Source organism: Triticum urartu, chromosome 1A, assembly GCF_056163025.1.
Source record: "Triticum urartu cultivar PI428250 chromosome 1A, HENAU_Tu73, whole genome shotgun sequence".
Lineage (NCBI taxonomy): Eukaryota > Viridiplantae > Streptophyta > Magnoliopsida > Poales > Poaceae > Triticum > Triticum urartu.
The window spans coordinates 568658607-568671548 of NC_141873.1; the positions used below are offsets into that span (position 1 = coordinate 568658607).

General features: G+C 43.5%; 1 protein-coding gene and 2 pseudogenes across 1 annotated transcript; all 3 read left to right on the top strand.

Annotated features, from left to right (window-relative positions):
• Window positions 1-2092: 2092 nt before the first annotated feature.
• Window positions 2093-3067, top strand: LOC147992846 (uncharacterized; annotated as a pseudogene).
• Window positions 3068-3449: 382 nt separating this feature from the next.
• Window positions 3450-5143, top strand: LOC147992847 (uncharacterized; annotated as a pseudogene).
• Window positions 5144-5834: 691 nt separating this feature from the next.
• On the top strand, window positions 5835-8212 carry LOC147992848 (uncharacterized). The gene is made up of 6 exons (XM_087539155.1): window positions 5835-6344; window positions 6502-6688; window positions 6777-6900; window positions 7028-7224; window positions 7341-7561; window positions 7976-8212. Exons 1-6 carry the CDS (start codon window positions 5835-5837, stop codon window positions 8210-8212), a joined length of 1476 nt encoding a protein of 491 aa, XP_087395281.1.
• The last annotated feature ends 4730 nt before the right edge of the window (window positions 8213-12942 follow it).

Below are 12942 nucleotides of genomic sequence, written 5' to 3' on the forward strand. Positions count from 1 at the left end.
GGGGTTTGACCAAGGTTGTCAGAATCGCGATCCTATTATACGATTTTACGACTTTACGATCCAAACTAACCCCTATGATTCTACGATTTTAGTTCATAGAATCTACGTTTCTACGATCCTGATAGTGAAGATTCTATGATTTGCGATCCTACCATCAGAGCTCCGAACCGATTCAAAATCACGATTCTGAGAACCTTGGGTTTGACCCTTAGCTTATTTAATATTTTTTAACACAATACAAACACAGACGCTCAAACGTATGCATATACACTTCCCCATATGAACATGCACAGACACCCTACCTCTATGAGCACTTTTAGAGACTGAGCCGGCATATCTTCTTGAGATTGATGAAATCATCACACGCGCATCCGTAGTCAACGAGAACGTCTCCTCCCATTAAACGAGCATCGCCGAAAAACCTGAAATAAATTCAGGGAAATGCGAGAACCACCAAGTCTAGAACTTGAACCCTATTGGGCTGATTTCCACCACAATGAATATAACTATCTATGACGAGTTTTACTAGACCTACGTAAATATTCTTACTGAACTTACAAATGAGCTGACCTGGCCTAATTTGGTTGAAAGGAAAAGAGGCCTAGGCCCACCCTGTAGAATTCAGGAGGGGTGATTGGCTGAGGAAGCTAAATATAAGTGTAAACTAATATATAATCTTTTAGATCACTACATAATCTTATATTAGTTTAAAGAAGGAGTAGAGCTTTTACGTGGCAGGTTATGTGTAGCATTTTTTTTATTTGAGCTAGGCTCAGTTTGCACCCTCAGCTTATTTATAATGTGTTAGTTTGCTTTATATAATGTGTTGGTCTATTTAGAGTGAGAGCTTGGTTACCTGATCGGTCTGGTTTTATACTACTCCCTTCATTCCTAAATATTCGTCTTTCTAGAGATTTCAACAAATGACTACATACGAAGCAAAATGAGTGAATCTACACTTTAAAATATGTCTATATACATCCGTATATGGTAGCCCATTTGAAATCTCTAAAAATATAAATATTTAGGAACGGAGGGAGTATATGTGAAAAGAAAAGGCGTGGCTAGATCTCAGTCGATTAAGAATTAAACAAGTCTCAGGCTGTGTTTGGTTGGACAGATTGTCCCAACTTCTGCTTTTTAGAAGCTAAAAGTTAACCAAAGGGATAAATTATCGAAGTAGCTTCTAATAATCTGTAGCTTTTACGTAGTATAAATTTCGCAGCTGGGGTACCCCCAACTTTTACAGCTTCTAAACCAATCACTTTCAGCTGTCCCCATAATAATTGATGGTATTTACCCACCAATGCCACTCCCAAGTCATACCTGTTCGATCTCTTCTTCTCAACTCTCGCAGGAGGCATGAACGAAGCAACATACCACAAGAACTAGGGTTGGCCGCCGCCGCCGCCCCTGCCGCCACCGCCCGCCAACGCCGCCGGCTCTGGCGATCCTCCACCGCTGCCTGCTCCGGCGAACCTCCGCTGCCGCCCGCTCCATTCCAAGGTAGAATTTCTACAACCTCCTCCCTCCTCCATGCTCCTCCCTTCCCTTACTGTTACCGGCGGCCCAGCTCAGGCCGGCCGTCCTCGCCGGCGCACCGGCCACTCCTAGTACCCCCAAGTCCCTCCTCCCTCCTCCCTCGTCCCCACTTTCTCCATCCTTCGCCCCTTTCAGCACTATCCTGCTCGCCCCTTCCGGCCCACCTGTTCCTGGCGGCCTAGGTCCGGCCGGCCGACCGGCCTCATTCCTCCTAGCCCTCTCCCCAATTCCCTGCTCCCTCCCCCTCTCTCCTTCCTCCTCACCCTCCCTGTTTAGGTTTCCTTTGAATTTTTTGCACAATTTTATTTCTGTAATGTTTAATTGCTTGTATACATGATATGTACAGAAGTTGAACATGCTATACCTATTCTTTTGTTTGATGTATAAGCTTGTATGACATGCCATCTAAAAAGACAACAAACAACATTCACAAAAAATTCTTGTACATAGATATTATCTTTGCTACTTGTACATACTATTTGAGTACTTGCTGTTATTATGTAATGCATTGTTCTTGATACGTGCTTTTCTCATATTGCTTTATTGAAGTATGACTGAGAAGGCGGTGTGGGATGATGCTCATCTCAAGAAACTCATTGAAATATTGAGAGAAGAGGTTGAAAAAGGGAATAGGCCATTAGGTTATTTAAACAAGAAGGGTTGGGAAAACGTTTTGGAGAAATGGGAAGCTAGAACGGGAAAGAAGTATCCCAAGGATAAATTCAAGAACAAGTGGGATGCCATAAAAAATGAGTACACTTGGTTCATGGAGTTGAAAAATGAAGCAACTGGGCTTGGATGGGATGATGCAAAGAGAACCGTTGATTGCTATAAAGAATGGTGGGATGAACATATCAAGGTAGGACTAGCCATTTTGTTTTTCATCTGGCATGGTTCTATATGACTGCATTATCTCACTTGTACATTAAAATCCATTTCAGAGATGTCAAGAGAGTACAGGAAAGAAATGCAATCATATGAAGTTCAAAAAACAGGGACCAAAGCACCTTGAAGATTTGCACATCATATTTGACAAAGTACATGTTACTGGGGCTAGTGCTTCTTGTGCTGGAGATATATCTTCGGATGAATCAAGTGATGATAATGCGGTTCCTTTCGAGAAACCCGATGATAGTGCTGAAATGAAGTTGGCATCTTCGAAGAAACCAAAACCAAGCAAGAAGCGCAAGCAACCTTCTAACGCAAATGAGGAGAAGGAAGAGAAGACTCCATTCTTACGATTGTACAAGCAGACATGCGAGAAAATAGAAAGTGGAGTGGAGAAGATAACTTCAAGTGTTGAAGCATCATCTGCTCCTCTCACAAACCATGTCCCACCATTTCAGAAGTAATGAAGATGGTCAAAGAATGTGGTGTGAAGGAAAAAACTGCTCTCATGCACACAACCCTCACTCTTATAGTGAAGCCCGAGTTTAGGGAAATCTTCAATGTTCTTGAAACAAAAGAAGGGAGGTTTGATTTTTTGGAGAGGGAGCATGAGAAGGAGATGTTGAAGCACGTGTAGTGAATCATATTTTTTTATGTTATAGACCTATATTTGCTTTCATTGTGGATCAAATTTGGTTATTTGTGGACCATATTTGCTTTCGTTGTGGATGTAATTGCTTTTGTCGTGGACCATTTTGCTTATGTTGGTTTACCATATTTATGTTGTGAGAAATATTTACTCATGTTGTTTACCATATTTATGTTGTGAGAAATATGTGCTCGTGTTGTTTGACCTTACTTATGTTGTGAGAAATATTTGCTCGTGTTGTTTACTATATTTATGTTGTTTGCTTGTGTTGTTTTACAATATTTATGTTGCAAGAAATAACTGCTCGTGTAGTCTGATCATATTTATGTGATGACCATGAATATTTTAACATTTTTATATTGTTATGTAGATGGACGCAAGAATGGAAGAAGTGGCCATAAAGGGACAGGAGGGAATGAAACTTCTAGCTGAACTTGCGAATCAGGCTGCTATCATGGGAAACCCAGGTAACCTCTATGTTGAGCGATACTTGAACAAAACATACAGAGTGCCTCAGCAAACAGGACTTCAATGGGTCATGGAGTGTTACAGTCGACCTAGATACTTTTATAAAATGTTTCGAATGGGCACTGATGTTTTCATGGCACTTCATGATTTGCTTGTCTCTGCATATGGTTTGACGTCAACCACTAATGTTTCATCAATTGAGTCACTGGCCATGTTCTTATGGATTGTTGGAGGCCCTCAATCATTTGCTCAAGCTGAGAACCGTTTTGTACGATCACTTTGGACAGTTCATACAAAGTTTAAGGAAGTTTTGTTATGTTTGCGCAAGTTAGCGAAAGATAACATCAAACCAACAGATCCTACTTTTAGGCATGAGCATGAAAAGATTAAGGAAGAGCGTTTCTGGCCTCATTTCAAAGGCGCTATTGGTGCCATAGATGGATCACATGTGCCAGTTTCAGTGCCTGCAGATGATGCGGTTAACCATAGATGTCGACATGGTTTCACATCTCAGAATGTGCTTGCAGTATGTGACTTTGACATGAGGTTTACCTTTGTGGTTGCAGGTTGGCCGGGTTGTGCACATGATACAAGGGTCTTGAATCATGCATTAGCACACTTCCCTTCATTTCCTATACCACCCAAAGGTATAATGTAGTAACTGATGTCATCATTAATTATATTCTTATGTGTGACGCTAACTTGGTGTTCTTTTTCAGGGAAATACTATCTTGTCGACTCTGGGTATCCAAACCGAACGGGATACCTTGCTCCTTTTAAGGGGAGTACATACCATCTGCCAGAATTTCGCCTTCGCCGTCATCGTCCACCTGAAGGGAAGTACGAGTTGTTTAACTTTTCACATTCATCCCTTTGAAATGTCGTTGAGCGTGCTTTCGGGGTACTCAAGCAGAAATGGCGCATCTTGAAAGGGGTCCCAAGTTTCTCACCTCGTACACAGAAGCATACCATCATTGCTTGCATGGCATTGCACAATTTCATTCGTGATAGCAAGTTGAGTGACAAAGTTTTTGATAAATGTGATGCCGATGATGAGTATGTACCTCTAGTGCTACGAAAGGAGGTGGCACCAACACAGGCGGATCCCGTTGAAGAAGAGGAGAACGAAGATAGCATGAACAATATTCGTAGTAGGATAGCTGATGCTTGTCTTGCGATGGCAAGATAAGTTAGTTATGTCGATGAAGGTCATCATCATGTGAACCATATGTGTTTTCTCTATGCTCCACATCTTCCATAATAATATTATGGTGTAACTATCTGTTTGGATATATGAAACATCAAACCATACTCGTTAAATTGCATATGTGTTACCTATGAATCATCTTAATTGTCATAATTTTCCTTTGCAAAATGGACGTTCAATTGCCTCCCATATATGTATCACTGCTCTACGGTCATCTAGGAATTTAACATATTTCACTATGGCCTAAGGGGCATTACAGAACATTCACAGTCAAATCTACAGTTTCACAGTTGTTTCAGCCAAACGACTTCCAGCTTTTCCACAGCGGAAAGTTCACAGCAGCTTTTTCACAGCTCACAGCTCACAGCAGCTTTTACAGAATCTGCAGCTCAACCAAACACAGCCTCAGTCAAGTGACATAGTATATAAAAAAGAAAAAGAAAAAAATTGTACCAATGTCCATGCAAAATCAAAGAAATATAGCATCAACTAAGACATAATAAAGTCTCAGTCGACTGAGACTTAACAAAACTTTTTTAAAGCACTTGGAAAACCATCAACGGAGTTGCTAAATCTGAGTCAATGCTACATCCATGGGATCTTATATGGAGATCCGTGAAAAAAATTATTTTTATTTTTCCTTTTCTTTCTTACATGTATGTTATGTTACTTGATTTAGACTTGGTTAAGTCTCAATCAACTGAGATCTAGCCACACCCAATGTTGCTTCAGATAATCACCACGCGCGCGTGCTTTTGCTACTCTGCAAATGCAAATGCATAAGCATACGCGTCCCAGTCCATTTTACCCGATATGCATCAGACGGCTACGAACTGATCGCCCCTCAAACCGCCGGCGCCTTCCCGCCGTCTCCTCCAACCGTCGGCACGTGATGCAAAACGTGGGCGTGCGCGAACCGCCACGCCCACTCCAACCGTCCCGTCCCTTGGCGCCGCATATATACCTACTCTGCGCGCTGTAACTGCACACCGCACATACCCAGTCCACGACACCGCCACCATCCCGCCGGCGACTTCACGCACGTACGTCTCCATTCGCCACTCCATCGATCGATCCTCCATGGCCGGCGAGCCCTACACCGAGGACGAGGTCACCCGCTTTCTCAAGCATGACCCGACCGTCCCGGCCGCTGAGCAACAGCCGCCGGCGGCTCACGTCGACGTCCAGGCGGACGTTCAGCCCATCGTCTGTGATGAGCGGATGATGGCCGACACGCTGTCGGCGTCGGCGATGCAACTCGAACTCCAGGAGGCGCCTCCCATGGTCGGCGTGCGGCACCCTCCACCGGAGGCGCCGATGCCACTCTATTATCAAACGATGCCTGGCGAATCGATGGGGACGATGCCACTCCACCCTGGCGATCACATGGTGAACGAGTTGATGCCGGTAGTGCAACAAAAGCTTGGCGAATCGCCGGCAATAACACCGCCACTTTTTGAAGGCCAGGGCCAGCACATGGTGGGCGAGTCACCGTCGGCGATGGCACTCCCTCATCAGCAGATGCTGAGCGACACGCCTGCCACAATGCCACGCCATCCTCACTCTCACATGATCAACGAGTTGTTGCAGGTATTGGAACAAAGGCTTGGCGAAACGACGGCAGCAATGCCGCAAGATGACGGACATGGCGAGCACATGATGGGCGAGCCGTCGGTAAGGATTCCACTCCAGTACCAACAGATGATGGTGGATCATCCGCCCGTGGCCTACGGCTTCACGGACCTAGACGGCGATCTGGGTCTCCATGGGCTTTTCCTGGAAAACGAAGAACACCTCCCGGCCGGGCGGCAATGGCGTCACTGGCATGCCGGAACCGCCCGCGGTGCCTTCAGTCGTGCCGCTGGCACCAGCGCCAGAGCAACAACCATCATGCCAAGACTGTCATGTCGTCCAACTGGCCAGGAGCCACAACGGTAAGTATGTGGAAACCCTACCTACGTTATACAGTAGTTTCAATCAATCGCTATGCATGATCCTTACCTGTGATATATTTTTCTGCAGCGGCGATAGGAATGGTGACGACCTTGTCTCTGCACCTCACGTCCGACGGAACATATACGCACACAGTCCTCGAAATCACCGGCGCCCAAGGGCCAAACTCCGGCAGCCAACTAATATACGAGAGGTAAATGTGTCTAGAACACTTGTGTGCGTGTGCACTCGTGCTACATGCAATCAATGGCATCCCCAGATTGATATATATATAGGAGTAGTTTACCACAATAGAATGTTGTTTTTTCTCTTTGTTTCAGCCTGCGTGACTGCGCGCAAGAGGATGTGGCTAGAATTGTTGACTCCTTGATTGGGACGATGAGGAGCATAGTCGGCCCGGTGGAAGAGGTCATCATCGCCGAGAGCGGAGCAGCCGCAGACGCAGAGGTAGCCATGAGCTCTGGCATGGTGGACGCGGCCGGTCCGTCCAGCGCGCCAGAGATGGACACGCTGCGCGGTACATTTTCTATCTTAATCTCTACCACCTCCGTTAATCGTCAGTATATTAACCAATCTGTGCACACATGTTTAGTGACACTAGTCTAAATTTCCTCCACGCATCGATTCGTGCAGCTGCACCGGTTGTGCCACCGCCTCCACGGACCCAAAGGCAGTGGCCGCAGCAACCGGCGAGGGTGTTGAGCCCTGCGGAGCAAGAGGACGAGGAGACCCGGCAGTACTTACAGCACGTCCGAGAGCAGGTCGAGAAGGAGATGAGCTCGCTGCCGCTCGCGCTCAAGCGATTCTGCCGCGACACAAAAAATCCAGACAAACGCAGCCTGATCTTACGCCGGGTAATGAAGTTATTTTAGACTGCACTTGTCATTTTGGGCTGGTTATGTAATTCCGACTAATGATCCTATGTAGAGTACTTCATCATTCATTTATATTGCTGAAATCACTTCGGTACCCAACAGGGAAAAGGTGATTATATGGATATAATTCCCTAATCATATAATCAACTAATACATTAAGAATATGTAAAATAGAAAACGGCTGATTTCCCCTCTAGGGTGTCATTTCCATGGCAAATACTATGTGTTATTAAACAAGGAGTAAATAGGATTGTTTACAACACTTTTGTTAGTGATGATCACCATCGTACTTAAACTTATGGTATTGGTCAATATTATTTTACGCATATTATACTTATTTATATATTCAATTGATAATGATTTATTTCATGTGTCATTTGGGTTTTGATGTAGATAAAACAACTCAATAACAAGATCAAAGACTCTCCGAAGGAGGGCTGGGGTGTGGGGAGTGAATTGACCAAGATCAGAAGGTGGGTGGATGGTTTAGTGACAGAGAAAACGCGGCTGTACGCTACTCTTGTGGAGCTGATGGAGAAGGAAGGCAAAAGCTGCCATGTTGTCCCTCCCCGCCGAGACGACGATGAAACCGGTGGCAGTGGCGGCGCCGCTGGTGCTGCTGTGTCATAAGATTGTAGTATATGTAATGTAATCGTATGTAGTGGGACATTTTACTTATATTTCACCGATGTTTGCATGGTGTGCTCTGTTTATTTATGTAATAAACATATATATATATATATATATATATATATATATATATTTGTTGGTATGGTTGTCACTTGCTAGGTATGTAGAATCGAACAATTTGTGTAATAAACATATATGTTGTTAGTGTGGTTGTAAAATAATTAGGTAGGTACGCAGAACATTCAAGCGTTGGATGTATTGTAGGCCATGCAATGGCATAAAAGTGCATGCCTAGCAAAGTTTAGATGTTCGTTTGGAGGGTACAACACATTCACTGGCTCTTCGGATAAATCTGATCAGAAGAGGTATGAAGTTGGATGATGTGAAATGTCTATTTTGTGGTAGGGCTGACGAATATGATGGCCACTTATTTGTCAAGTGCAAAGTTGTGCAGATGAACTAGAGAGGTCTTGACCTTGAGGAGAGTCGGCAGAAGTTGGAAAATATTGGATCATCACATCAAATGCTAGACCAGATTTGGTCTCTTGATGAGAGAAGAGTGACGATACTCACCTTCTGGTGGCAATGGTGGTCCATGAGGAACAAGCTCCGGGAAGGAGAACTTCCAACGAGTGTTGACTAGCTGATACAGAGCACGAAATCTCACACCATAGAGTATCTTGCGAAGTTCAGTCCCAAGGAGAAGAGGATAGCAAACAAATGGGCGCCGCTTGGATAGAACATGATCAAGCTGCACTACTGGGCTCTTCACCGAGAACCAAATCACGGTCACTTGGAAATGCGAAGTACGCTGAAAGGGAGACTCGGCAATAGCTGCCGCATTGCAAACACAGGTATTTGCCAATACAATGCGAAAAAAATACTCGCCAAATGATCTGTTTGCCGAAGCCAAGCGGTGACCACACAGCAGAGTGGAGCCACGTGGCAAGCCTGGAAGTGATTAACGGCTCGGTGACGGTGGCACTTCTTTGCCAGGAGCCCGTGACTTGGCTCTCCGCAAAGCGTTGTTTCCTTGCCTTATTGATTTGGACTTTTTCATCTATGTGGGAGCCGAGTTTAGTCCCACCTTGCTAAAGGATGAGCGTCAAGACCAGTTTAAATATGATAGTCCAGATGTAGTAAGCTTCGATCTTCCTTACACTGTCGTAAAGAAGGTGGACTATTACTATGAATATTCACATGTTCCTGGCAGAGAAGAATCATAGTGACGGTCCATCTTCCTAATGATGCATGACAGCGCTTTTTATTAATTCAATTAATTGTTTTCGTCTGTGTGACATTCAATGATCCATGGACTTTTTAAATCAATGGTTTGTGAAAGAAGTGCGGGTCACATGGCCACTGTAGGGTGTGGTAAAAGTTTCGATGTGTTTTGAATAAGCCTCATCAGAGGTTGCTTGTAAACTACACCATCTTCGAGTTAGTCTTTAGGTATCGAGAGGGAACGTGTCCGGTTTATGAAGGAAGTGCGGGTCTTGTTGCTTTGTTAGCCTCGAAATTTCACATGCCCTCAAAGGAGGCCATTGCATGACACGTCTCAAGCCCCCGTAACCATAATGCAATATTTGACATTTATTGCACTGGTAGGGTTTTAGCGCCGGAAAAATACAGATCTGCAATGTACGTGGCACATGAAATCATGCCCAAAAATGAAACGGAAAATCCTATGTGATGTCTTTGTGACATGAGTAGGCCCCACTACTGGGGGTGAAATTACCTCAAGGACATGCCTGATCCAACTGTTTAAATCCTAGAAAAATCTTACGATGCCGAAAATCCTCAGGAGCTGGCATGGTGTCATCACACGGTCCCTATAGGGTGTGGTAAAAGTCTGGGCTCGTTTCGAATAATCCTCATTTGATATCGCTTGTAAACTACACCATCTCTGAGCTAGTCTACGATGAAATGGTATGCGATGTACAGTGGTAGGTGTACAAGAGTCTATGGTTTACGGTCCGCATAAGGCAGCTCGTACGATTCGTTCAATAATACTCCCTCCTTTCAAGAATAAAAGGTAAATTGATTTCTGTGCAAGTCAACCCTTTGAATGTTTGACCAAGATTATAGAATAAAATAACAACATCTGAAATACTTAATACTCCCTCCGTCCCAAAATTTTGTTTTAGATTTTTCTAAATACGGATGTATCAAGTCACGTTTTAGTACTCCCTCCGTTTTTATTTACTCTGCATATTAGGTTTGACTGAAGTCAAACTTTGTAAAGTTTGACCAAGTTTATAGAAAAATATATAAAGATTTGCCATAACAAATCTATATGATGTGAAAGTACATTAAATAACGAATCTAATTGTATTGATTTGTTATCGTATATGTTAATATTTTTCTTTATAAATTTTGTCAAAGTTTACAAAGCTTGACTTTGACCAAAGCTAATATGCGGACTAAATAAAAACGGAGGGAGTATTAGGTACATCCGTATCTAGACAAATCTAAGACAAGAATTTTGGGACAGAGGGAGTAGATAAAGTATGAAACTACTTTTCATGATGAACCAACAGATATAAATTTCGTATTGTGGATATTGATATATTTTTGTAAAAACTTGGTCAAACATGCACTCATTTGACTTTTGAAAAAACAAATACACCTTATATAACGGAACGGAGGGAGTAGTGAGGAGGAAGAGAATCATTATAATCAGTATGTACTTGATCAAAAGAGAAATGTTGAATTAGGCAATGGTGCACGCTCGCTTATTGGGCCGAGTGGATTGAAGAACTTGATAATCCTTTTTCAGTTCGTCCTAATTGTGGTGTTGTTTTTACTATGTGGTCGTATATAGACATGCATTGACCACTTTGTTGTTTATTGAGATGGCACTTGTGCTAAATAATTACTTCTGTGACTCCATACAAAGCTTGTATGAACCATATATAATGCCTTCTTCGTGAGTTAGTTGCTATGTGTGTGATCCATATATAATATACAAAGTTGTCTAAGTGGATATTCTTTTTATTTCTATTTTTGCTGGAGGTTCACATGAAAAAGAGGCAAAAACTCTGGTGACGGTGCATATTAGCCGAGAGCTACACTCGGCAGAACATTGTTGAAAGTACCTTTTCTAAGAACTGCGCTCGGCAGAAGGAGTGTTGCTGGAGCTGCTCGTTTTAGTAAGCCAAGGGTTTCTGGCACTTGACAATGTGCAAGAGTTTTCTGAGTGTTGGTTCTTCGCAAAGACTTGACGAGGCCAACAGCTGTGAACTCATTTTATTTTGCCGAGACATGTTGTTTGGCTCTCGGCAAACTGTTTGCCGAGTGCCCGACATTTGGTTCTCGACAAAGTTATGTTTTCCTAAGAGGTGTACGTCGGGTACTCTTTGCCAAGAACTATTCTCGTCAAAGGTTTTCCGAGTTTATTTGGCCCTTTGCCGAGTATTTCTGGCACTCGGCTTAGGGTGTAACTCCAGTAGTGTTGAATCTTGACAGTGCTTTTACTTCCATGATCTCATTTGCAAGATGGGGCGTTGTCGCTAGAGATGTGACCCATGCCCGTGACAGGAGATGCAACAACCACCACCATCATCCACCGTCATCATCATCCATCTCCATCTCCTTGGAATTCAGAACTCTTTGTGGATCATTATGTGTATTACTAGTTTGTTTTGTCCATTCTTACCACCGCAATTCATATGATGTTTGTCATTCCCATGTGCAATTAGGCCCCCTAGTTCTCTGGGATATAGATGAACCTTGGTATGTATAGGTGCTTAAAACGTTAATAAGGACATTAGATCCTCTGTTGAATGTTTGGTTTAATAGCATCCGTGAATGTTGTGAAGGTGTCCCACTCATCATTTCTGCCACGAGGCCACGAAGCATAGTATTGTCGTTGTAAAGGTTAGGATGTCGAGGTAATTAGGGGTGACACTAAAAGTCTCCATTCTCCTCATTTGCAACTGATAGGGAAATAACAGAGAACCCTTGGCGAGGCCGCGTCCACTAGTAGAAAAAGGGTCAAACGTGAAGCACATTAGTGTCGGTTTGTATTTGAGTCGGCACTAATGTATACATTAGTGCCGGTTCCAACGGCTAGCCGGGCCGCTTTCATTAGTACCGGTTCGTGGCGAACCTTTAGCACCGGTTCGTGCCATGAACCGGTACTAATGAGAGTGGTGGCAGGATATTGTCAGACTGGGGCCCCTCCAGCCCCTTTAGTACCGGTTCTTGGCACGAACCAGTAATAAAGGTCGTCCTACATAAACCCTTCGTCCACCCGAGCTCGCTCTGTTCTTCCCCTTTCCCCTCTCCTCTCTCTGTTCTTCCCTTCTTCCTCTCGAGCTCATCACACATTTTGCCCAAAATTTGTCAAGATTTGAAGACCCCCATCCATTAAAATGATCACAAAGGTTAGCAACTTTGTCCTTTCATCTCTCGTTGCTAGATTAGCTCTTGTAATGCTTTATATAGTGATTAATTTGTGAGTTTAGTAATTTGGGAGGATATATATATGTGCTAGTATTTGATTTATATGCAATTTGAGGTCAAAAATAACACTTAGTTTGCATATATAGGTGTGGTTTACTTAGTGCCTTCTAAATCTCCGTCGTAACCACCGTCGATCGCCCGCACCGTCCCGTCGCCGGCACCACCTTGTGGTGAGCCTCTTGTTCATGAAATTTTATGTAAAAATTGATGTTTGTGTGATTTGGATATATAGTTACTCGTATAATTATCTTACTCGTACGTTG

What these genes read in the sequence shown, in the direction of transcription:
- LOC147992848 (XM_087539155.1), top strand. Translation starts at nt 5,835, where the DNA reads ATGGCCGGCGAGCCCTACACCGAGGACGAGGTCACCCGCTTTCTCAAG. An exon ending in AGCCAACTAATATACGAGAG is followed by an intron (nt 6,901 to 7,027) that starts GTAAATGTGTCT and finishes TCTTTGTTTCAG; the next exon opens with CCTGCGTGACTGCGCGCAAG. An exon ending in AGAGATGGACACGCTGCGCG is followed by an intron (nt 7,225 to 7,340) that starts GTACATTTTCTA and finishes CGATTCGTGCAG; the next exon opens with CTGCACCGGTTGTGCCACCG.